The sequence below is a fragment of the Podarcis pityusensis genome (assembly GCF_964106645.2).
Source record: "Podarcis pityusensis genome assembly, chromosome: 9".
NCBI classification, from domain to species: Eukaryota; Metazoa; Chordata; class Lepidosauria; order Squamata; family Lacertidae; genus Podarcis; species Podarcis pityusensis.
The window spans coordinates 61,220,085-61,245,766 of NC_138034.1; the positions used below are offsets into that span (position 1 = coordinate 61,220,085).

At 45.2% G+C, this 25,682-nt stretch overlaps 1 protein-coding gene across 6 annotated transcripts in view; it reads right to left on the minus strand.

Annotated features, from left to right (window-relative positions):
* The window catches only part of CCSER1 (coiled-coil serine rich protein 1), a 701,360-nt gene that overhangs the window by 556,539 nt on the left and 119,139 nt on the right, over positions 1-25,682 (minus strand). For all 6 annotated transcript variants that reach the window (XM_081020752.1, XM_081020751.1, XM_081020753.1 and 3 more), the window contains 2 exons: positions 12,967-14,359; positions 10,381-10,568 (listed from right to left, as the gene is read on the minus strand). In XM_081020752.1, coding sequence (XP_080876878.1) covers positions 10,381-10,568; positions 12,967-14,317 — 1,539 coding nt within the window. In that variant the 5' untranslated portion in view covers positions 14,318-14,359. The remainder of the gene's footprint in view (positions 1-10,380; positions 10,569-12,966; positions 14,360-25,682) is intronic.

Below are 25,682 nucleotides of genomic sequence, written 5' to 3' on the forward strand. Positions count from 1 at the left end.
TTAAGAGTACTCAATCTTTATAAACACTTGAAGGGTTTTGTGACTAAGAGCTGCATTCTTCTAAGGCAGTAGAACAGGACAAAATTTCAAAGGCTTCCCCCTGAAAATTTGTTCTCTTGATGCAGAAAGAAACTGTATGCCGTCTCCACTAACAGGGTCCTTAAGACTCTTCCATCACAATCTGAAGGGCTAACAGGAGCCCAGCTATGTATTCATATCCCCTAAACAATGAACCGAGCATAAAGCAATTTAAGCCACTGCTCAATACGTGAGTAGCCAATGATCTGCTGAAACGGAAGACACATTTCCATTTCAATATAGTGTGAATCAATGAACTGGTTCACCACACTTCAAAACACGCACCACCATTCCTCTCAAAGCATCTGCAGTGCATTTTGTCATGGACTCGTGGCTCTGTTTTGGCACACCAGGTAGCCTGGTGCAGGACTTGGGACTGGCAGCTCCTTCTGTTAGCTTGCAGGGAAGTGATAAAAGACAAGGAGGTAGAACCTTGGCTTAGCTCTATACATAAACGGAACACGAACACAAAACCAGAGAACAGAGTATCTCAAAGCCCTTTTATCCAACACTCTGCTGGAAGGGATATAAAAATAAATAACGTCGAAAAACTGCACGTCTTTGAACTTCTTTAGCCAACGTCTTTGAACTTCTTTAGCCAACAGACCTTACAGGCCTCCTACAGTGCTGCAATAAAGATGCTTCAAGAAATTTGACAAAATTTTATAATGCCACAATCACTTTTTGTTATGCAAGGCCCCTGAGATCGCTGAACGCTATGCAAGACATCGTACATTAATGGAGCTTCTCCATCCCCACCCCCACCCCAATATATGCAAGCACAGCATCCCTGCTCCGGTTCTTTTCTGGCACCTGTAGAAATGCGAAGGAGTCCAAGTGAAAAGCATCATATTCAGCACAGCCCAGACACTCAACATCCTAGCTTCATGCCATGCCCCTTCTTATTTAAAAAGGAAAAAGAAGAAAAGAGCTTATGATGATTAATGAACCATAGCTGGATGGATGGATCTTCCTTTCATGTACATTCAAGATCTGTATTCATGTATCTCTGCTTCTTTGAAAAATAAGCATAGCAAAGGCACCAGCATGCTGAGCAGTGCTGTCACAGCTTATTGGTACTGGCAGCATCTGACAGCCAGCATCGCCCCCATCTCGAATCTGTCTGGTTGGAGAGTCAGTTGGAACCAACTTGGTTTTGAGGTCGCTTCTCCCTTGGAGGCGAGGAAGAGCATTGCACGTGAAACTGCGTGCTGTTCAGAACCTCTCTGACCTGGTCATTGAAGTAGCCTTTCTTTCATTCCAAACATGTCAGACCCACCAAATTCAGTGCCAATTAGTTTGGCACGAGAAAACACCCAACTCTTATCTGACATTTTCATCTGATCCTAGGAAGGCAACCAAAGCAGTGAACTGCTGTTTGGTGGCTGCGAAGGACAGGATGGGGCAGAACAAGCTGTTGGGTGGACTGACTGATTTCGGTTTGTTGTACAAAATGTTCTGGATTTCACCCCTCCTGAAAATTCAGGTTCATAGCTTGGGGATACTCCTTGACGTGGTGTTCTTATCAGATGTGCAGGTAGCTAGTGTGGTGAGGACATGCACCCCAATTTAGTTGGCTTACCTACTAGTTGGTTCACCTACTATGATGAAGTCTAACATAAGGACATAAGGAAAGCCTACTGGATCAGGCCAATTGTTCATCTGGTCCAGCATCCTGTTCTCACAGTGGTCAACCAGATGACTGGGGGGGGGGGGACAACCCACAAGCAGGATTCAAGCAGAAGAGCGCTATTGTGGTTTCCAGCAACTGGTATTCAGAAGCATTGCTGCCTCCAACTGCAGAGGCAGATCACAGCCATCATGGTTAGCAGCCATCAATAGTCTTCTGCCACTTTGCTTCCAGACCCAGTTCAAGGTGTTGATGTTAACCACTTAATGATGTTAACACACTTAATGTGTTAAGCACTTAATGGCTGGGAACAGCATATCTTGGGTTCCACCTTCTTCCACATAAGCCTCCCCACATGCCATCTGAGGTCTGGATTACACATCCCTCAACTCTGTGAGGCCTGCTTGATAGTGACCATATCTAGGGTCTTTTCTATACTGGTGCCCACTTTGTGGGATGCTTTGCCAATAAGCTGCAAATCTCCCTCACACTTTTAGATGACTGCTTAAAGAGGCCTTAGGCTGAATATTTCCTCTTTCTGGTATTTTGATGTTTTAATTCTTATGGCTGTTTTGCAACTGTTACTGTGCCAGTCTTGGTGTTTTGCAAATATTGTGATTTGGCTGAATTGTGGATTGCTTTATATTGTGGTTTCTGACAGGATATGCGCGCGCGCGCACACACACACACACACACACACATATATATATAGAAACAAATAAGCTCATAAATCTTCCCAGAAAAAAGTATTCTGAGTATTTTTTACTAAATAACATGAGTTGTTTATATGTTGTGTGAAGCCCTTTGGGGGAGCTGGGTTCTACATTTAGTAGGCATAGAGGAAGACAGTGGTGAGGTGGTACAAAATTTTCTCTGAAATTATATTACCTTCTCTTTCCCCACCCCACCCCTTTTCCTTTTGAATGATTCTTTAAAATCTGTCTCTGGTAATGAGATCAATTTGCCTCACCTGTCAGATCTGTCCTGCGAAGGGGTGACAGAAACAGCACATCTCTATTCCATTCCAAGGGAAAGCATTTCAGATGTGAATAATGAAAACATAGAAGGTATATATGCCATTATGCACACCATAGCAAAATCAGATTGCTTCCTGCAGAAGGCACTGTCAGGTTTTATTGCAAACAGTGCATATATTACCAGCTGGTGGGAAAATGGCCCTCAGACTTCCCTGTTGGATAAAATATTAACCTGTTCAATGTTAGCTTGTTGCACTTGCAAAATCAGCTGAGCATTTGGTAGATTTTTTTTTGCCTCTCAGTTCTAGAAATCTGGTCTGCCTCAGTGGCCCTTCTACAAACTGTTTTCTTTAATTCTTTTGGTCTGCTGTGTCCATCCAAATAACACACCTGTAAAGAATACAGAAAGGTGGCCAGCAATACATATTCTACTTCCTGACAAACTATATTTATGTAACTTCCTTTCTGGATATTATTCTTTCTTAATACTGTCTCTCTTCATCTCCAATTGCCTTCTACTTTTTTGTTTGTTTTTGACAGGGGGAAAACTGACTTGCTAAGCCAAACCCACCCAACTCTAACCATGGCAGAGAATCACCATCAGCTTTTATGCTGGTGTGGATTTCCATGGTGTGGTTATAAGCAGCCTGAACAGTAGCGCGCCATAGTTGTGTAAGCAGAAACTGATGATTCCCCTTACTCAAACAGCATTAAGGATATTGTTAGGAGAATCTGATTATTCAGACTGTATTAAGAATATGACAAGAATGTATGTACGGAGAAAACTTAGCCATGAGTTAGCTTGATAGATGGTAGGCACTCTGCTCTTCTGGCTGAGAGCCAGTGTGGTGTAGTGGTTAAGAGCGGTAGACTCGTAATCTGGTGAACCAGGTTCGCGTCTCTGCTCCTCCACATGCAGCTGCTGGGTGACCTTGGGCTAGTCACACTTCTCTGAAGTCTCTCAGCCCCATTCACCTCACAGAGTGTTTGTTGTGGGGGAGGAAGGGAAAGGAGATTGTTAGCCGCTTTGAGACTCCTTCGGGTAGTGATAAAGCGGGATATCAAATCCAAACTCTTCTCTTCTTCTTCTCCTGAGTCAAGCACCCAGCTCTGATACTGCAGGCATGCTTTCCCTCTGAGAACATGACTTCATTTCTCTGCATGTGTAAAGCTAATTTGGAGGTAATTTATAGGCCTGTGGACTCCACTTTTGTGAGTTCTCCAGCAGCCACTGTTCGACCAAGTAAAGTCACTTCAAACATCACAGTGGTATGCTTATTGAGGAAATCCACTACAGCTGCATGAATTGTACTAACAGCTTATAAATCTCTGGGTTAAAATACCAACCAATTATGAGCAAAGCATATGTGTCAAAAGTACCACCAGCCATGCCCAAATGAATTCTCTTGATTATTCTCATGGATGGGTTGGATTGTGATTCTTTTCAGGAACAAAACCACCAGTGTGTGCAACCCTCATTGAGGACTTGGCAGAAGCTGAAAACAGGACTGGATAGCTCAGTTGATTAGAGTGTGGTGCTGATAACGCCATGGTTGCAGGTTCGATCCCTTCTATAATTCTATGACTACACAGCTAATGAAACATAAAACACTACATTTAATCTGAAGTGGAGATGGAATTGTGCCGATATCCTCAACCTAAGAAGCTGTCTTCTACCCAGTCAGACCATATGTCCCTCTAGGCCAGGATTCTTCACCCTGACTGGCAGTGTCTCTCTACATTTCCAGACAGGAGTATTTCCCAGCCCTACCTAAAGATGCCAGAGATTTAACCTGAGTCCATCTGCATTCAAAGCATGTGCTCTCCCACTCCACTCCAGCCCTTCTCCACCACAGGCTTCCTGTTGCAGTTTCAAAACACGCAGAGTACAACCCTCGCATCAAATAATGCCTCCAACCACCTTGAATTGGGTAATGTTCGAAGTGCTGCAGATCTGACTTTTGACAACAACGCTACTCGGCTAGAGGCTCTTGTTTTCCAGAGAGTGCCTTTCAGCGTTAATGCTGCTGGCTGAGTTGACCTTAAAATTAGAAGCGCATAGAACACTCAAGTCCCAGGCCGCTGTTTTGCAGTGTTTTTATGCTAATAACACCTGAAAGTTAGTGCTCCCTGTGCTGAGGTCCAGAGTGCTGCTTGCCTACAAGCTCTGCGTTGTTCTCAATCAGATAATATACAGCTCATCCTTTCATAGCAAAGCAGCTGTGACAGCTTGCATCCTAACCAGGAACCACAGCACCCTCTCTGAAAGAAAGCAGACTGGCTGCAGGCAGGGAAATGAAGTTATGTTAGGGTGGCCATGTGCCCTCCTTTACAGAAGAGCATCCTCTTCTGTAAGGAGCAGAGGGACAGTCCTCTATTTTGATGTGTTCTTCATTTGAAGGGCTGCAACTTAAGAGCATCTGCCTTGCACACAGAAGGTCTCAAGTTCCATCCCTGACATCTCCAACAGGGGTAGGAAAAAGTCCTGCCTGAAACCCTTGAGAGTCACTGTCCGTCAAAGTAGACCAGGGTTTTCCAAACTTAGGTCTCCAGCTGTTTTTGGACTACAATTCCCATCATCCCTGGCCTTTTGGTCCTGATAGCTAGGGATGATGGGAGCTGTAGTGCAAAAACAGCCAGAGAGACACACACCCCCAAGTTTGGGAAACCCTGGTGTAGACAATACTGAGCTAGAGGAACCAATACCCTGGCTCAGTATAAGGCTGCTTCCTGTGTTTCTGTGTTGACAGGCTGCCCAGTGTCTTGGTGGCAACAGTGGAGCACCTCAGGCTAAATGTGGCCCTGTAAGCTTCTCTGTGCCAACCTAGAAGTTCGAAAGCACGTCAAAGTGCAAGTAGATAAATAGGTACTTCTCCGGCGGGAAGGTAAACGGCGTTTCCGTGCACTGCTCTGGTTTGCCAGAAGCAGCTTAGTCATGCTGGCCGCATGACCTGGAAGCTGTACGCCGGCTCCCTCGGCCAATAAAGCGAGATGAGCGCTGCAACCCCAGAGTCGGCCACGACTGGATCTAATGGTCAGGGGTCCCTTTACCTTTACCTAAGCTTCTCTGTCTAGCCCTCAGTGCTCTCCCCCTGCCACACGTCTTCACCAGGCCACACTCCTCATCAGTCCTGCTTTGTACCTTCCTCCAAGTGCTTTAGCTTGGCTGGAATGTGTCCTTGAATTATAATAATGTTGCTTGCTTGACTGGGTGGAGGGAAGGATGGGGGGACGGACCTCTGACTTGTTCACATCTGCATGAATGTACAAGAGGTGATAATTACATCCTTTGCTCTGCCTGCTTTTCACCACTGGCTCTGCCCACCTCTGACGTGTTGCTCCTGGAAGGCTGCTCATGAAGGCATGAGGCCCTCAGATTGTCCTCAGATTGCTGTAGGTGGCGGCCATTTCCTCAATTACATTACATTCCTCGATTACATTAAACTTACTTATTTGGCCAAAACGAATATGGCGGCCAGATGGAGCCAGTTGTGTGTTTTTATTTCCTTTTTAAACCTGCAAACCTGCTGATGCCAAGCCTGCACGCTGCCTTTATTTTGAAACATATCCATGCTGGGAGGACCCCATTAGTTACTTCCCTGAGGATCTGAGCTCCTCAGGTTGTGGAAGCAAACTTGACTCATACCTTCAGATAAATAGACAGGTAGAGGAAATAACTGGAATAAAGCTCAAATCCATGTGTGTGGAGAAGCTCATACTGATAACATTTGTGCTTGCCTGGACTAACTAATCCACACACATTTCTCTCCGATACTTAGGGTGTATAGCTTTCGGTGTCTGAGAGAGATGTGCATTAGAAAATAAGAGTAACATTGACATCTTGTGGAATAGGTAAATTACTGCAGGGATGACCATTTGGAGAGAAGTGGGGAAGAAACTTTAAAACAGGTGTTGTGAAATGCCAACCACCATCCACGTGATATAATGACCAAAAGCAAACAGGAAGTAAAAGACTCCAATAAATAGACTGAATAATTGGGGAGTGGGAGTGAATGGCATTGGAGAAAATAAAAAAAATCCTTCCAGTAGCACCTTTAAGACCAACTAAGTTAGTTCTTGGTATGAGCTTTCGTGTGCAAGCACACTTCTTCAGATACCATTTTCGTGTGCTTGCACACGAAAGCTCATACCAAGAACTAACTTAGTTGGTCTTAAAGGTGCTACTGGAAGGATTTTTTTTATTTTGACTATGGCAGACCAACACGGCTACCTATCTGTAACTGGCATTGGAGAGTATTTCATGGTACCTATGGTCTTTTCTTGCACAGGAGTCATAAATTTATTGCTACAGGGATCTCTCCCACTTCTGAACCATATCTAAGCCAAGCTGCCAAGGCTCCCTGAAGTGTAATAAGACCCACATCCATCAACTTTGACTTTCTGTTTATATATGTTAAGTCAGAATTGTTTCATCTGTAACACCGAATTTATGTTTGCTAAAATGTTGGTTCTTGTCTTCTTTTAATTTATTGATTTGTTTTGCGAACTGCTTTCTCCTGCTGGCTCCCCTCCAACCTAAACTCCTTAGTGTAATAAGTGTGTGTTTGTTGTAAACTGCTTTGGGCATGGATCGTTGTGGAAAGGCGGCATAGAAATTGACTCGATCAGTCTCTGGATCTCCTAGCAATAAGCTTAGGTTATGATGGACAACAGGCACAGAGGGCTCTATTGCAAACACATACTCTCATTTGATGCTTGTGCATCCAAGCTCGAGTTCCGAGGCTATATACAAAACGGCTGGCCCTCCTGAAGGAAGACTTCAATCGGTTAGACGTTTCGAGAAAGAACACATTAGACACTGTTTCATGTCTTCCCCTATCCAACATTGGTCCCATTTTGCTCTCTAGCTTAACATTCTGACAAAACCTGCTATCTTATCAGTCCTTCTGGATCCAGCTATTCCCTCGCCGCTCAAGGCAAAGGGAAGCCATCCCTTACTGACAGTGACAAGGACAAAACAAAACAAAACAAAAAGGATCTTAAAGGGCTCTCTTTCATTTGTGCCTGAAGAGCACTTGCTGCAAAGCTTCCGTAGAACAAAACACCTTCTTCGGAGATACCAAGAACTGGATAACTCCAGCTACTGTATTTATATTTACAAAAATAGCTTTAAAAAAAAGTAAACATAAATTAAAATAAAGGCAATGCTGCCCTCTTCAGGAAAAACATCAAACTCCACTGCGGGCTAGTTTAATCCTCCTGTTTCTCCCAACTTTCCAAAGGTCTTCAAGTCCATTTTGTATTCAACATTTTCCTCCAGGCTTCAATAAATGCTTCAATGTAGTAAGGTGCTCATGGTGCACACAAGACGAAGTGATGGAATTTGCTTCCACAAGACATGGGGGGCGGCCACGAGTTTAAATGGCTCAAACAAACTATTAATAAAATTCATGGAGGGAAAGTCTATCCACAACTACTACTAATGATAGCTGCAGGAAACCTGCAGGCAGAGTACAAGTCTGCCGCCAAATCATCCTTTTGTCGGGGAGCAATAATGAGAGGTTATTGTGTTCATTCCCTGCTTGGGTGCTTCCCAGAGACGTTGGGCAGTATGAAAAATAGGATGCTGTATTAGATGGATCACTGTTCATATCTAGCTTTATTTATGTTATTGTATTCTGTTGTTGTTGTTGTATTACCCACTATATTCCAATGCCATTCCAGAAAAGATTTTATACCTCTTGTCAGGCACTGGTCTTAGGGTAACTCACAAGGTCTCTCTTTTTGCCCTAGCTTCAATGGAAATCCAGGAAAGAGCTATTAATGAGATTGCAGTTGGCTGCTTTCGGGGTGCTCTTATTTAACCATAATATTTTTAAATAACTAATGTTTTTATCTGTATTAAACTTCACCCTTACAGTATGTAAGGTTTATATATAAGGTAAAGGGACGCCTGACCATTAGGTCCAGTCGGGGCCGACTCTGGGGTTGCGGCACTCATCTCGCTTTATTGGCCAAGGGAGCCAGCGTACAGCTTCCGGGTCATGTGGCCAGCATGACTAAGCCACTTCTGGCGAACCAGAGCAGCACACGGAAATGCCGTTTACCTTCCCGCCCGAGCGGTACCTATTTATCTACTTGCATTTTGACTTGCTTTCGAACTGCTAGGTTGGCAGGAAAGGTTTATATATGTTACATGTGATTTACGTAGTATCGTTATGATGTAGGTTTTTATATGGTTCTAGGTGGCAATGTGATTTTGTGCACTATTTCATACTGTTCGTTCTTGTATTGTACCTATTTATCAGATATGTGAATGGCCCATGGCCCAAGCATTAATAAACTACTACTATTGCTACATTGCCCACCATTCACCCTGAGGTCCGTGGGAGAGTTGGAACGTTAAAACACAATTATTAAAACAACTTAAAACAACTTACAACCACAGACATAAGGTGAGACCTAAAAATATATACCCCTTAAGTGTCAAAAACATCTTCAGTATTCACCAGAAACTGTACAGTGATGGTGCCAGATGAGCCACTGTGGGGAAGGAGTGCCATAACTTAGGGGCTGCCACAAAGAAGGCCCTCTCCTCTCTCTCTCTCTCTCTCTCTCTCTCTCTCTCTCTCTCTCTCTCACACACACACACACACACACACACACACACACAGAGACATGGTCTCTGAGTGCAGAGGAGCTACCAACAAGGTCCACTCTGCCAATCTTAGCACCCAAGAGGGTCTGTAGGGAAAGTGGCAGTCTTTCAGGTATTTGGGGTCTGAGTTGTTTAGTGCCTTGAATTGGGCCTCGAAATTAACTGGGAGCCAGTGCAGCCGGGAGATCGAGAGGGAACCCCAGCTAGTAATCTGACTGCTTTATTTTGAACCCACTGATGTTTCTGTGTTGGCTTCAAGGTAAAGCATAGAGTGCAGTAAAGTAATGCAATCTGGAAGTTACCAGAGAATGGAGTATCTTGGCCGAGTTGTCTCTGCCCGACAGAGCTGTCTCTTAGCAAACTAGGCAGAGCTGAAAAAACACGCTCCTAGTCAGCAAGGGTGACAGTGTTGAATCCAGGAGCATCCCCAAGTTCTGATTCTGCTCCTTCCAGGGAGCGCAACCCCTTTCCAAGGTCGGCCGCCTTCCCACCTCCCATATGTGAGAACTCGGAGCATGTAGCACCTCTGTCTGTTTGAACTAAGCATGGCTGCACTGTTGGCTAGATGGGTCCCTTACTGGCCTTTCAGCCTTGACGAATGTGGCACCTTGTTCAATACCCCAGGCACCTTTCTGTGTGGCACATGTACCTGTTAAAGGAATAAAGAAGATGAATCTGATCTCATGTGGTGTGTTCCCCAGCTTCACACTCCTATTCAGGAAATTGGGCAGGTGGTCCACAGACAGAGTCAGGTTCAGAGCTGGAGCAGAGCCAGTTACAGTGGCAAAATCAACTTTGGAGCTGGCAGCATTATAACCTGAAGGGATGGTAGCTCAAAACATGCATAGCAAACAAAGACAAAGGGAGTTCACAACCTCCTTACAGATTTCCACTTGTATTTTACGTCTTGTGAAAATTTCGTCGAGCACTACCTGACCCTGCCATTCCTTTGTAAACTTCAATACCACATTAGCTGTCACTTTCCCCACTTCCCATTTGTCACTAAGAAAAAGAGGGAAAGAAGCAATGGTCACCTGAAGAAAATGTCCCCAAATGCTAAAGTACTGCAAACCTACCATGCTGTTCATTTTAGATGAGGAAGACCCCGTTCTCTGCTTTCTCAAGCTGTTCATTTCTTCTGGGTTTCCATCCTTTGGTTTCAAGATCATCCGGCTGCTCCCAGCAGTGCCTTCTGAAGAGGATCTCAGGCGTTTTTCTATGAATCTTCCTTCTCGGTATGGGCTAAAACTACTAGCAAGATTCACTGTGGGATGAAGGGGGGAGGGGAGAGATGCAGTAAGCACACATGCCACAAAAGCTATTGAACATTTCTTTAACTCAAAACCATGTTACTCTGAAGTTAGCTGTGGAAGGTTGAATCTTGACTGAGGCCCACAGCACTGCATTCAGACAAGAAATGTACAGGAATACATGCTGAAGGATTGGGTGAATTGGCCAATTATATAATTCACTTCCTGAGAAGGCAACAAGAAGCAAGAGGGGTTGTACTGGTCCCAGGGTTTGGTCTGACGGCACGTGAGGCTGCCATCTTGTTGAAGCTAATCAGGTCTGGGTCTTGCCAGTTCCTGGATGGGTGACCCCTAGAAACACCCATGTATGCCTCCTTGGGTTCCATGATGGAAGATAATCAGACGAAAGTCCATGGTTCAGTGGGAACAGCCGTAGCTCAGTGGTAATGCATCTACTTCTTGCGCAGAAGGTTCCAGGTTCAACCCCCAGTTTCCCTGGTCTCTAACCCTGGATAGCTACTACCATTCAGCTAGTGGATAAGGCAACTTCCTCTGTTTCTCTCTAAGTGATGTATAAATGTAAGTGTCAGGGAACTGCCATCAGTGCCGGAGGGAGAGAGCAAAAGTCAGAGGGATTCCAGAGAGCGTCCAGGGATTGGGAGAAGCAGCCCATCTTCTAGGGAAGAGAATCAGCGTAGCACCAGTGGAGAAGGGGCGCAGATGGGGGAAGCGGCGAGGCGGTCCCATGACTCCTTGCCGGGGACCAGCGGGGAGAGTAGAGGTCCTCCGCTGCCTACACCCTCCTTGCGCAGAAGGCTTTCGCGCAGAGAGAGTAGGAGGAGACTGGGCGTCAAAGAGCTTCTTTGCTGGAAGAAGTTTAAGAAACGCCCACTGACGGATTCTGCCAGCGATTGAGTCAGCCACAGGTGAGTGGCTGTCCGGACAGAAAAGGTTCACTTAGGCAACCCAGCCAGGTGTTTGCACCCAGCCAGGGAGATAAGCACCGGCTTACGCACAAGCAACCCCTAGAACCATTACAGTAAGAAAATAAAGTATTGCAAAAACCTTTCCCTCCCCGCAGTGAATTTTGTAAAATGCTAGTAAATCAAGCGAATGCTTCTATAAATTCTACACATTAATATTCATAAAATATGCCTGTACCTTGACAGGAACTGGTGACAAAATGGACTCCAGTGATAATCAGGAGAAAGGGGTAATGCAAACTCAGAGCATCTTACAGACAGAGAAGGAAGAAATGTGCAGTGCAGAAAATGTCCACTCTGGTGAAAGCCATAGGAATAGTAATTTACTTCCCCTCCCATGCTCCTCCTAAGTATTTTGTCTTATTTTGAATGTGCACCCTTTCACACGAGATCAGAGGTGGGGAACCAGCAACCTTCCAGATGGTGCTGGTCTACAATTCCCAGCAGCCTCCTCAGCCATTTGCCATGCTGGCTTGGGCTGGCAAGAGCTGGAGTCCAACAGCACCTGGAAGGCTACAGGTTCTCTACCCCAGCACTGCATAATAATTTTGTCCATCTGGGCCCTGGGCTGCAAATCAGCCTTTCTATAATATTGATCCACTACTCAGTGCCATTTCAAAAGTGCAGCATGCCAAGTCTTCCAGGGCCATAATAGGTGGTAAAGGTAAAGGGACCCCTGACCATTAGAAGAAGAAGAAGAGTTTGGATTTGATATCCCGCCTTTCACTCCCTTTCAGGAGTCTCAAAGCGGCTAACATTCTCCTTTCCCTTCCTCCCCCACAACAAACACTCTGTGAGGTGAGTGGGGCTGAGAGACTTCAGAGAAGTGTGACTGGCCCAAGGTCACCCAGCAGCTGCATGTGGAGGAGCGGAGACGCGAACCCGGTTTCCCAGATTACAAGACTACCGCTCTTAACCACTACACCACGCTGGCTCTCTAGGTCTCTCATTAGGTCCAGTCATGACAGCCTCTGGGGTTGTGGCGCTCATCTCACTTTATTGGCCAAGGGAGCCGGCGTACAGCTTCCGGGTCATGTGGCCAGCATAACTAAGCCGCTTCTGGCGAACCAGAGCAGCACACGGAAACGCCGTTTACCTTCCCGCTGGAGTGGTACCTATTTATCTGCTTGCACTTTGACATGCTTTCGAACTGCTAGGTTGGCAGGAGCTGGGACCGAGCAACGGGAGCTCACCCCGTCACGGGGATTTGAACCGCCAACATTCTGATCGGCAAGTCCTAGGCTCTGTGGTTTAACCCACAGCCTATAGGTGGAAATTACCATAATTCCTTCATTTGACATTTCTCTAGGAACTTTAGCCCACAGACACCAAAGGCCTAGACGACAGCCCCTAGCTGAATGCCATTTAAATATACTTCAAAACTTCCACCCAGTTATATAGGAGACAACAGAAAAGTTATTATTTGTACCTTTTATTTCATATGCTTGCTGGGCTTGAAAAGGCTGCGGTTCTGAAGACAAAGGAATAATCTTCGACTCAATTACTGGGATGGTTTCTCTAATATGTTCCAGTGCTTTAACTTCTTGTTGGTCTCTAGGTAGTCCCTGTGCTTTAGGGGAACATTCAGTTACTTCCCCCTGGTTTAAGACAAAGGGTTTTAATTGTGCTTCAGCTCCTGAGTTTGCTTCTTCGGGATGGCTGGTCTGTTTAGCAGGAAGCTCTTGCAATAATACTTTTGCATGGTTTCGATTAGAATCGAGGGTTTCAGATATGGCACTATTTTCATTGAGCAGTCCACTTCTGGCCCTGTGACTTCTGGGCGATAGAACAGCACAATGAGGAACACTTTCTGCATGATCCATCTTCCTTAAAAGAACAGGAGGAGGAAGAGGAGGAGCAGTGGCAGCAACAGCAGCAGTAATGGGATTGAGGAAGATTTGAGAGGTAGAAACATTGTGGGCAAAGGCTTCCCCGTGCAAATTCCCGCAGTTGGGCAGTCCGTCGACCTCCGAGACGGAATCTTCTGTCAGTGCTAGAAACTCGGAAGGTGTCTGGACCGTGGTCAGGTCAGCAGAGAGCAGCGGCGACTGCAAAGAACTGCCTGCACATTCTATTATGTCAGCAGAACACGGGGAGGAAGACTTCACCGAAACAGGCTCACTTTCAACACTGGGCTTAATGTCCAACAAGCAAGAAGATGGCTGCACGCAGGAAATGGACTGGCTTTGAGGGACTGGCTTAGAAAACCTGTAGTGTGTCGAGAAGGATTTGGGGAGAAGTTTCCTTGAGGAATGTTTAACGGAGGCCCTGCTTTGGTCCTCTGCAAAGCCAGAGTCGTCCCCTTCATTCTTCCCAGATCTTATGCAATTTATGAAGACGTTTTTATTGGTTGAGGGCTCCCTCCCCTTCTCAAAGTCCTCCGTCAAAGACCTGGTGATCTTCTTGCTCCGAGAACTCCCAAAGCCGACCGAATGCCTCCCTCTGTGCTTCACGTGCTCCTCCAAACCGAGCTTCTGCAAAGTGCCGTGGCCAGACTGAGCACCGTTCGAAATGCCCACGTTCTGCCCTGGAGAATCAGCTTTGGGTTCACTCCCCTTCTTGTGGTGGTGGAAGCTGATGGAAGGCGTGCGGAAGAGGCTCCTGCGCTTGCCGGTGCTACCTGAGCTGGAGTTGGTGCTGGAGGGAGAAGAGCTGTGGACACCAACGGTATTGCTAGAAGTAGGCGAGGACGGGAGGGAATCGTGCCGCCGGCTAATACTTCTCCTGAATATTGGCAGCCGGGACACAATGATCGAACGCCTCGATCCTGAGTCCCCCATCAGGACCTCAATTCCTTGGCCAGGATCAGCCTACGTTAAAATCTGTATGAGTGGAGAAGAGCAGACGTGTTACTATTGCTTTCAGACTCAGGAGAAGACAGCAAAATTCAGATACTGTGGAACCTCAGAAGCTTGAAACTTGTATGTTTTGGCTCCCAAATGATCAAAAACCAGGAGTGTTCCAGTTTTCGAACAATTTTCAGAAGCTGAATGTATGACGCGGCTTCCGATTGCTTGCAGGAAGCTCCTGCAGCCAATCAGAAGCCGCGCCTTGGTTCTCGAACTGTTCCGGGAGTCGAACAGACTTCCAGAACAGATTGAATTCGAGAACCAAGGGACGACTGTATCCAGATATTACCCCTAAAAAGTATGTCTACAGTTAACGTAGTGTTTCTCAAACTTTGGTCACCAGGTGTTGTTGGACTATAACTCCCATCATCCCTAGCTAGCAGCACCAGTGGTCAGGGACAATGGGGCTTGTAGTCCAACAACAGTAGGCAACCCAAGTTTGAGAAACACTGAGTTAACTTTACATATCAGTCAAAACAAACAAAAAATGAGCAGCTATCCATGGAGAACTGAATAAGCAATGGAGAGACCCCAGCTTTCTGGTTCTGTTGAGCAGCTTTTGCCAACCAGGCTCCCCTCCAGATGCTTTGTGCTGTTTGCCCAGTTGTGTTGGGTGTTGCTGATGGGACTTGTAGTCCAAAACTTCAGCAGGCAGTGCCTGGTTTGCAAAGGCTGTTTTAGAGCCATTTGCACTTTTTCAATGGGTCTATAGAAGACAGAACCCATAAGGGAGTTATTGAGGAAACCAGGCAAACTAGGCTCAATAAAGTTAAATGGTGTGCGTCTCTACCTAAGTACTGTAAGTTCATTTTTCATCTCGCCCCTGAGAGCTGCTCCCCAGCCAGCATTGAATTCTAACAAGTACATCTGAATACAGATTAATCAAACTGATGTTTTGAAAAAGAAAACAAAATATGCAACTAGGAAATCTTCCCAATCTTTCTAATAAAGCAATTTATTTTACAAGGGTTTTTTAAAAAATAAAAAATAAAATCTGCTTTTCAACTACTCATTCCAAACATACCACCACAATTTGTCATGATATTAAATCCACCTTCAGATAAGGCTTGCTTTATCCCTTGTACAACAGGGCTTTTGCAGCGCACATTTAAATGAACATTAATTCTTTACATGCTCAAGCTATCTATTTACTCTCTTCGATTGTCTAAACAAACCACAGGTTGATGAGGATGACAGAGCGAAACCACAGGTCAAAGAAAATGACAGAACTATTACCTCAGAATAAATGCCCATGTAAACAAACCCAACGATCTTCAAAGTCAATTCTAAATCTGAGAACTAAAGCCAGAAATAAGCTGTATAACGTATTGTCTACCAAGCCAAACTTACCGCACCAGTCATGTATGGAGGCCACCAGGGCTCAATAAACTTCCTGTTTTTGATACCTCCCTAGGATTGCAAAACTACAGACATTGTCAAGTGAATGATGGGCCACAGTACATGTCTGGTGGGCTGTCTCGACTGGCTGAATAAAAGCTGTGAAGGCCAGCTTTAAAAACATAATTTATGTTGCACGCCAACACAATCTCCACAGCAGTGAGAGATTTCAGGGTTCCAGGCGCTTACCCAGGGTTCATGTTTCCTTTGGAAATGAGACACAGAGGAGACTGTGGTGTCTTTATGATATATGGTTTGTTTACACATGTAAACTGCTTCTCCCATAGGCTCAGTCCTGGGTTCAAGCAGACATCTGACATCTTGCCTGTTGTCCTGCAGCTTGCTTTGTTCTCCCAGTCACACAACTCCTAACTTTGCACTAGGCAGCCACCTAGATTGCTTCTCCATTACATCACCACTTACTGACTGAAACCTCTTCCTAGAGCACACCGGGCAAACTGCAGTCCTGAAACTCTGCTACTCGCCTTTGCTCTTCTACCTGATTCTGAGCTCATCCATTTCTCAGCTTGCACAGATTCTCTGCTTTGTTAATCACCCATGTCCCTGCCCCGCCTTTTCTTTTTTCTGCTTAACGACTCTGGCCATTATCAGGCTGGCCTGGACATGGGAAGTTGAGCCCAGCTATTAAGGGTCTGACTTCCAGTTTATTTCTCCAAGCATTGATTAAATTTCAGCAGTTGTTAAATCCAGGCACCCACAAACTCTGCAACCAAAAACACAGAACCATAATATCCAACCCAAACCGCCACAGCTAAAAAAATGAAATTGCCTCGATAATCACACATAAGCTTTGGAGTCTGTTTATTTCCCACTGAAGAAATTAACTTTATGTTAGGTCTTTTCATATTCCAATTTCCCATCATTATTTGTCATTTTTATGGTGGTTTTCACTGTGCACAGTGCTTTGCAATTCTCATCTTAAATATCCTCAGTTTAAAAAGCTCCTAAGAGGAGGCTAGAACCAGCGAGACGCTGGCATCCCAAGGATCACCCAGGGAGCTTCCCAGCTAAGGAAGGATTTGAATGAGCACGAGACACTAACCAACACCCCAAAAGCGACTCATTTATTTACTGCAAGATTGTACCCCTGACCCCCGGATGAACAATTGCTGATTCGAACGTAATCATTTTTCCACAGCCTTTTTCATTTCACGAATTTCATCTTGTAACTTTTGCTGAAATCAAACTGCAGCATTTCAGCTTCGAAAGAGATGGGTGTTTGCTGTGCATCAGTTAATCAGCATTCATGTAGCTGTTTCAAGCCTTCCGTGCACTTCATAGGTTATTTCTGTGGACCTTACAAAAGCACTGATCTCAGGCGAGGGCAGGCCAGGCTACGGGAGAGTAGAGCTCTGATGGTGCTTCAGTAAGCATAAAACTAAGACTGAACTCTGTACACTCCTGACCGAGAATCGACACGACTCCCTCCCTGCTGGACTCCAGCCCCTTGACAAACACTTTCCTGTTTCAGTAGACATTTCAAGGCAGCTTTCTGTTTCTATGATAAATTAAGGGTGCTGAGAGTTATTAGGCGACTCCTGTTCCCCAGAGTGGTTTAACAAACCTCTTCACAGGGAAAAGTAGCTCTGTGAGCTGCTAACAACTTTCAGCACCCACAGCAAGCTACAGTTCCCAGAATTCTTTGGAGGAAGCAACGACTGTTTAAAAATTGGTACCATACTGCTTTATGGTGTGAACATAACAGCAGAGACTTTGCATCAGAGGAAGGGAAGGGAAAGAGAGATGGAGAAACGGAAGGATGCTGATCAAGAGCTTGGGGAGAGTTCTGGATTTAACAGCCAAAACATTAACCTGTGTTTATCCCTATCAAAACTGGTGGGGAACCCGGGACCCTGGAGCAAATACTGGGTCTTCCAATGGTCCTGTCAGGACCTACCAGCATTGCTGCCTGCCCTAGGATACTCAACATAGCCCAATACAAGCCGCAGTTTTGATTTCTAATGCCCCAAGCGATATTACATTTAGGTACTCTAGGATTTTGCTAGACCCCCCACTGCAACCTGGAGTCAGCCTTAATGTGTGAAATAAAGATGGGATATCGAGCTTCATAGACATGCGCTCACATGAGACCACCTAAAATGGAGTCTTGCCTGAGGGATAACCTGAACCAGGGGCTTGCCAGCTCTTATGATATACAGTGGTGCCTCAGGTTACAAACACCTCGGGTTACAAACACTTCGGGTTACAGACTCCGCTAACCCGGAAGTAGTACCTCAGGTTAAGAACTTTGCCCCAGGATGAGAACAGAAATCGTGTGCAAGCGGCGCAGCAGCAGACAGAGGCTCCATTAGCTAAAGTGGTACCTCAGGTTAAGAACGGTTTCAGGTTAAGAACGGACCACCGGAACAAATTAAGTTCATAACCAGAGGTACCACTGGACTGCATCAGCTCTCCCACTCATGCTACATTCCTGGTTGAAAAAAGCACCCCAAAAATGCTGCTTTTTCAGCAAAAAAAAAAAAAAAAAAAAAAGGCCACAGAAGATTTCTTTCTTTCTTTTAACTGCTGACACTGCCGGTTTTAATTCAGCATACGCAAGACACCGTGGATTCCCTCTGGGGTTTTTTTTGGTTGTTTTTTTTTAAGGACATAATTATTTTTACGCATACAGAACCAGAAGTCGGAATCACAGCCCCGAGGGGGGAAAAAACTGCAGCTCCAACCTTCGTCAGGACTTATGAGCGCACCGTGTCATGTTACGTCCTACAGGAACATAACGCTGGGAAGGATGATCCTCAGAGGTCTCTATTCCACTCATAAAATAAGAGGCTGCCTGTGCTGGCAAAGCACTTTACATAGAAGATTTTACTCTTCTAATGAATTGTCCATATGTTGAGACAGAGCTGCACACATTTTATGGAGGATAAACACCATCTATCAGGAACGCAGACAAAAGAAGAGCCAGGAGAGGGAAAACATGCTCTCTCCTTGTAAGTTACAAACATGCACACAAGTGATCTCAGATAACTGTGTTCCCAACTTTTCCACTAAGTTTCTTGAGGGCCAAGCAACATGAGGGCCAAGCACCGTGTTCAGAAATATCATATGCCACCTCCTAACACTGCCTGTACCACAGGAAATGCAGATGCAACACAGCATCAAAATGTCTCTGCCAGTAGAATGCTAGAGTGTCAGGGGAAGAAAAACCTCTAATGCGGCCTCTTCCCTGACACGCTACTTTTCTACATCCAGATAGATTTTTATGTGGGAAACGTTCCAGTATGTGATTCCTTCACTTGTATTTTGAGGTAGTACAATCCAGAAAGAGCAAGACCACACAATACACAGGCCAATGCTGGAGACACTGTTGCTCCCACAGAACATTTTTGAAATAGACTGTTCCATTGCTTTGAAATCCAGAAAGCATGCTTTCATACAGACATTACAAATACTTAATTTGTGTGTGATGTAACGTCTCTTTGACAAATGCAAAGCTTTTTCAATGTTCAAGCTGATCACACTTGCAACACACACACACACGAAAACAAAACCCCAGTACAACCCATTCAAAATTGTCTTTTTGAATGCCACACTTGGCAGGTCACCTGCAGTATAAGGTGAGAATTCAGTGCACACCAGCAAGCATTGCACATAGTGAGAAAATAAGCAGTGTACCTGTTAAAATAGGTATAGTTGAAGGCTATGCACTAGGGAGGTAATGAAAGGTAAGGCTTGCAGGAGTCAAAACTTTGCTCCCTCCTGATATTTGTATTGACAAAGGGCCATTTTCCTGACACTGAAATAGACAGGGAAGTTTCTGCTCACATGGACATCTAGTTGTACAGCACAGCCCTCAGTCAGGACAAGTGTATCTTCACAATGAGAAGCATCTTTTTCAGCTAACCATCATTATTATACTGTCAATCACCATGGTGCAATAGAAACTGGTGACTTTGCCCTGGAGAGCTTTAGCAAGATACTAGGACATATCCCAGCCCAGTCCTCAGTGGGAAGAAAGGATTCGCTGAGGAGCTGGAGCCGCCATCATTATATCCCACTTCCTCTGCCCTAGGTTAAGTTGGGAGGTCCCTAGCAATGGTGGTGGAAGAAGAAGGAACAGGTCCCCCCACACCCCCAAAGATTTTGCATGAGCTCACTAGGAGGCCATAGAAAGCACTGATTCTGCACATGCATTTCCTTGAAGCATAGGCAAAAGTTTGAGTCCCTTTGGGGCACACAAAGGAAATTCTTGCATCCCTACTTGGAATGTATAGTCACACATAACAGGCTGTATGCTGTTTTTTTGGGGGGGGGAATCTCAAATTCTGGGCTGTGACCATTGAATTATTTTTGAGGGATCTCACCTCAAAATGCTAGTCACAAGGATAAAGCAGACCATTTTTGAATCACACACAGATGTGTGTTTCCTTGATCCTGCGTTAAATGTCTGTAAATCCCGATCTATGTGCTTCCTTCTAATAAGCAGACAGTGTCAGGATTTACAAAGATCAAGAATGGGTAAAGCAATTTTGAAGCTTCAGATGAAAGGCGAAGGCTGGAAATGGCGGCTAATCTTTAAAAAACCCCACTGGTGATGTTTGAATAAAGCCTGAGGTGGATTCTATTGAGGTTTCAGCTTCGTTGGCAGCAAAACACAAAGTCGATTCTCTTCCCACCATCCACCGCTCCCACTTTTATAGAACTTTAAACTAAAGAAAACAAGCTTTCAAAAGTCATCAAAAGCAAACAAGCATTTGATTATAATGTTGTTTGATCACTTAAGAACAGGTTGCACAGCAATGTTTCAGTGCTGGAGAAAGTAAGCCAAAGGTAGTCAATGCAGGTGCTCTCCAGATGTTGTTGGACTGCAACTCCCATCATTCCCAGCTGATGGCTGATCAACCCACCAGGCTACCATTATTCAACCCCATGAAATCCAGATGTTTGCTACAGAGAGCTGATGTGCTGCAGGAAAAGCTCCCACAGAAGCTGAAGTCAGGCAACTTCTACAGGTCCACCATCCGTGGAGGAAGCAACACGGGGCCATTGCGAAATAGATATACCTTCAAAATTATGAGATAATAACATTTCCCAAACTCCAAATAGAATATTACGCATTTCTTCCCCTCCCGGACCTCCACCATGTTATTCAGCTATCTCCAAAATGGTAAAGAAAAATGGGCAAAAGGAGCAGCTCACGGAGGGAACTGAATATCCATTTATTTTTCATCCTCAGTTGCCATGTAGATGCATTGGACAGTGAATTCGTCACCCATTTGTCTTTTCTGTATTACACATCCCAGCTATCCTTTAGCAATCCAACACAGATGGAAGGGAGAGTGGAAATCTCTCTCCATTCTAGTAGGAAGCAAAGGAACGTGCATAATACAGCAGATAATGCCATCGGCTCTGCTTTTATCATCAGACAAGCAATCCCGACAGAATCTCTCTGGGAAGACCTTCAGTGTTTCTCACGAAAACTGGAAAAATGACTTGGCTGAATGAGCAGAAAGCTGAACCCGGCTTGCTCTGTTTGCCGCTGGGAAGAAATATGAGGATGATGCAGTGGCAAGAAGGATTGGTTTCCCTTGCTCCCAGAGCTCTAAAAACAGATGCACCAACTGGTGCATAAGAAACCATCTGAAAACAGGATGTGAACACTTTCCTACTTTGTTGACATCCTTTGAACAAAGAAAGCAGTCAGGATGGAAGGCAGCCATCAGGTGGGAAAGTCCCAGATGACTGACCCTTGCCACCTACATGGTTGTCTCAAACATACCTACTTCTGAGCAGCAAGGGAATCACACCAGGAGAGAAGCAGCTCCTGCGCAATCTATGCATGGGGCCAAAGGATTCTGTGTTAACAATAGTTCTCCAACTTTTTTTTTTTTATTACCACAGTTAGTCACAGAGTGTGTGCATGGTGACCATGGTGTTGTGTCTCAGTTCATTAATATCTCCATAAAAATTATTTCAGCACACCATAACCTACAAAGGGAGCTGGCATGAAAATCGATTTCTCTCTTGAATTTGCTTCTTCTAGAATAAAGAACAACGAAACTGAAATTGAACTTGCAATAAAATTGAAATGCTAACACTGAACCAATATATTTTTAAAACAAATTAAAAGGTTTTCTGGGTCGCCTCCTGTCATGGGTCCTGAAAGTAACAGCACTTTAAATCCCCATGCCAACACATGGGATACCCAAAGGAATGTTTATTTTTAAAAAAATTCTATTAAATTTGTATACTGCCTTTCACCTGAAGATCCTAGGGTGGTTCCCTTCCAGTCTTTGGTTCCTTACTCACCATTGTTTATCCTACATTATCCTCTTTCCTTCCATCTTATACCTGGCAGCCTCTTATGGCCAGTAATACCAATGTCTGGCTGCTCTCCCACTTCTGAATCTTCCCGCGTCACTCCAGAGGGCTGGTGGCCAATCTCAACAGCACCCTCATAAAAGCCTGGATTGTTTACATCAGGCGCAAGGACATGTTGAAGAATGTTACCTGGACGTGCACAGCTCCGGAACTGAACTGTGGGAACTGTCTTAGTCTGATCTCAGCCTTCAAACTGTGAAGATGTAAGCAGAGGGTCTGGTAGCCTACGAGACTGTTAAATCTGTAACCATTACGCTTAATGCCGACATTAAAAGACTTATCTTTTTTTAAAAAAGAAAAAAATACAATAAGCCTCGGGGGGGACAAGCCATCCTCCCTACAGTCACCCAAACTGAATACAGTTAGTTCAAGTTAAGTGATGTTTAAGTTTTAAGTTTAAGTTTTAAGACTGTGAAGCTGTCTGCAAGGAGCCACTTCTGGGATCAAGGATTCCTAAGGGTCAAGAGACAAGCGTCTTTTTATTTCATTCCTTTGTCTTTATAGAACTGCGATGCCCTTTTCTCAAAGTGGCGAAGACCTTGCTTTTTTTACTGCAGCAGATAGAAGGCAATGGACCACGGGCACCAACTCTAATCTCATTATGTCCATTGTTCGTACAGGTTTCAATACTGCCCACAAATTATTTAAGCAATGGATCTGATTCCCTAGTCACTCCGGGTTTTTTATTGGATAAAGGGACAAAAGCAGCTAAAGTGCATTGTTTAATTCATTAATTTCTCTGACAGGCAGCATTTCAGAAGGCCCCTTAATTGTCTGTGTTTGCGGCTAAGGGGCGGGGGAGAAGAGGCTGATTTTGATCAGGCCATTGTGATGATGATACTGGAAGCATCTACAGAAAGACAAATAATGAGCAAAACACAGTATTTTTAAAAGAGCATTTAATTGCTGAGTATGATTAATGAAGGATTATACGCTGCTGATCTCTTAGCGCTCAGTCTGAGCACAATACAATGTTAAATTAATGTAAATGGGTGCAAAACAAATGAACAATATATAGTTTCTCCACCTGGTTAGCAATTTCAGATGTTATTCATACAAAAATCATTCCCTTTTCAGTTTCTATACAAGAAGAAACCAAATGCAATTGCTATAGGGAAATAAATTAAAGTGCTTTATTTATTATTAGTGGGCAATATATTTTCTGCTTAAGAAGGGTAGTTCTATCACCCTCAGACAGCATTGCCAACGCAGGGACCCCTGGTACTGCTACCAGAGCATACACATGGGTGAAGTGTATGCAAAAATGGCAAATCTAGGGTGCAACCACATGTGGAATGTTGTGTAAAGTTCTGGTTGCCTCATCTCAAAAAGGAGATTGTGGAGCTGGAAAAGGTTCAGAAAAGAGCACCCATAATGATCAAGGAGATGGAGTGACTCCCCTAAGAAAAAAAACTACAGCATTTGGGGCACATTAAGTTTGGCGCAGGTGGTGCTGTGGGTTAAACCACAGAGCCCAGGACTTGCTGATCAGAAAGTCAGTGGTTCGAATCCCCGCGACGGGGTGAGCTCCCATTGCTCGGTCCCAGCTCCTGCCAACCTAGCAGTTCGAAAGCACGTCAAAGTGCAAGTAGATAAATAGGTACCACTCTGGCGGGAAGGTAAACACCATTTCCGTGTGCTGTTATGGTTCACCAGAAGTGGCTTAGTCATGCTGGCCACATGACCCGGAAGCTGTACGCCGGCTCCCTCGGCCAGTAAGGCAAGATGAGCGCCACAACCCCGGAGTCGGCTACGACTGGACCTAATGGTCAGGGGTCCCTTTACCTTTAACTTTGAATAAAAGGTAAGAGGAGGCATGGCCGAAGTTTATAAAATTCAGCATGACATAGAGCATGGCTAGGCAAACTAAAGCCCGGGGGCCGGATCTGGCCCAATTGCCTTTTAAATCTGGCCCCCGGATGGTCCAGGAATCAGCGTGTTTTTACATGAGTAGAATGTGTCCTTTTATTTAAAATGCATCTCTGGGTTATTTTGGGGGCACAGGAATTCGTTTTGGGTTTTTTTCAAAAATATAGTCCGGCCCCCCCACAAGGTCTGAGGGACAGTGGACCGGCCCCCTGCTGAAAAAGTTTGCTGACCCCTGGCATAGAGGAAGTGGAAAGAGAAAAGCTCTTCTCCCTGTCTCACATCACTAGAACCCATGGGCATTTGACAGAAAAAGGAAAGTACATTGCATTGTTAAGCTATGGAATTCGCTGCCACAGGTGAGAATGATGCCCCCCCAACCTGGATGGCTTTAACAGAGCATTAGACAAATTAATGGAGGTAAAGGCAATCCATGATGGCTGTGCTCTGCCTACATGGTCAGAGGCTGCATGTTTCTGAATTCCAGTTGCTGAGAACATCAGGAGTGTGGAGAGCTCTAGCGCTTGGCTCCTGCTTCCAGGCTTCCCACGGGCATCTGGTTGGACAGGATGTCAGGACAGGATGCTGGACTAAGAAGCTACCTTATATCAAGTCAGGTCATTGGTCTATCTAACCTCAGTACTGAACACACTGACTGGCAGAGTCTCTCCAGGGCTTCAGACGAGGCTTTTCCCCAAGATGCTGGGGACTGAGCTTGGGACCTCCTGCACGCAAAGCATTTCCTCTACCACTGAGCTGCGGCTCTTTGAATAATAATAATAATAATAATAATAATAATAATAATAATTTATTATTTATACCCCGCCCATCTGGCTGGGTCTCCCCAGCCACTCTGGGCAGCTTCCAACCGAATATAAAAAACAATACAGCGTCAGACATTGAAAACTTCCCTAAATCAGTTGTCTTTTAAAAGTAAAATAGTTGCTTATTGCCTTGACATCTGCTGGGAGGGCGTTCCACAGCGCAGGCGCCAATACCGAGAAGGCCCTCTGCCTGGTTCCTTGTAACCTCACTTCTCACAGCAATGGAACCGCCAGAAGGCCCTCGGCGCTGGACCTCAGTGTCCGGGCTGGATGATGGGGGTGGAGACGCTCCTTCAGGTATACAGGACCAAGGCTGTTTAGGAGTTTAAAGGTCAGCACCAAGACTTTGAATTGTGCTCGGAAATGTACTGGCAGCCAATGAAGATATTTCAGGACCGGTGTCATATGGTCTCGGTGGCCACTCCCAGTCACCAGTCTAGCAGCCACATTCTGGATTAATTGCAGTTTTTGGGTCACCTTCAAAGGTAGCCCCATGTAGAGTGCATTGCAGTAGTCGAAGCGGGAGATAACTAAAGCATGCACTACTCTGGCAAGACAGTCAAAGTTGTCAAAGTCTGGCTGAAGCTCCTTGTGCTGGCGAGCCACAAATGCAGTCTGCACACCTACCATATTTTTCGCTCTATAAGACTCACTTTTCCCCTCCTAAAAAGTAAGGGGAAATGTTTGTGCGTCTTATGGAGCGAATGCAGGCTTCGCGCGGCTAAGCCAGAACAGCGAGAGGGAGCTCTGCGCAGCGCTCCCTCTCACTGTTCTGGCTTCTGGCTTAGCCGCGCGAAGCCTCCGCAGGGCAGCGGGAAGCCTTCATCCCGCTGCCCTGTGGAGGC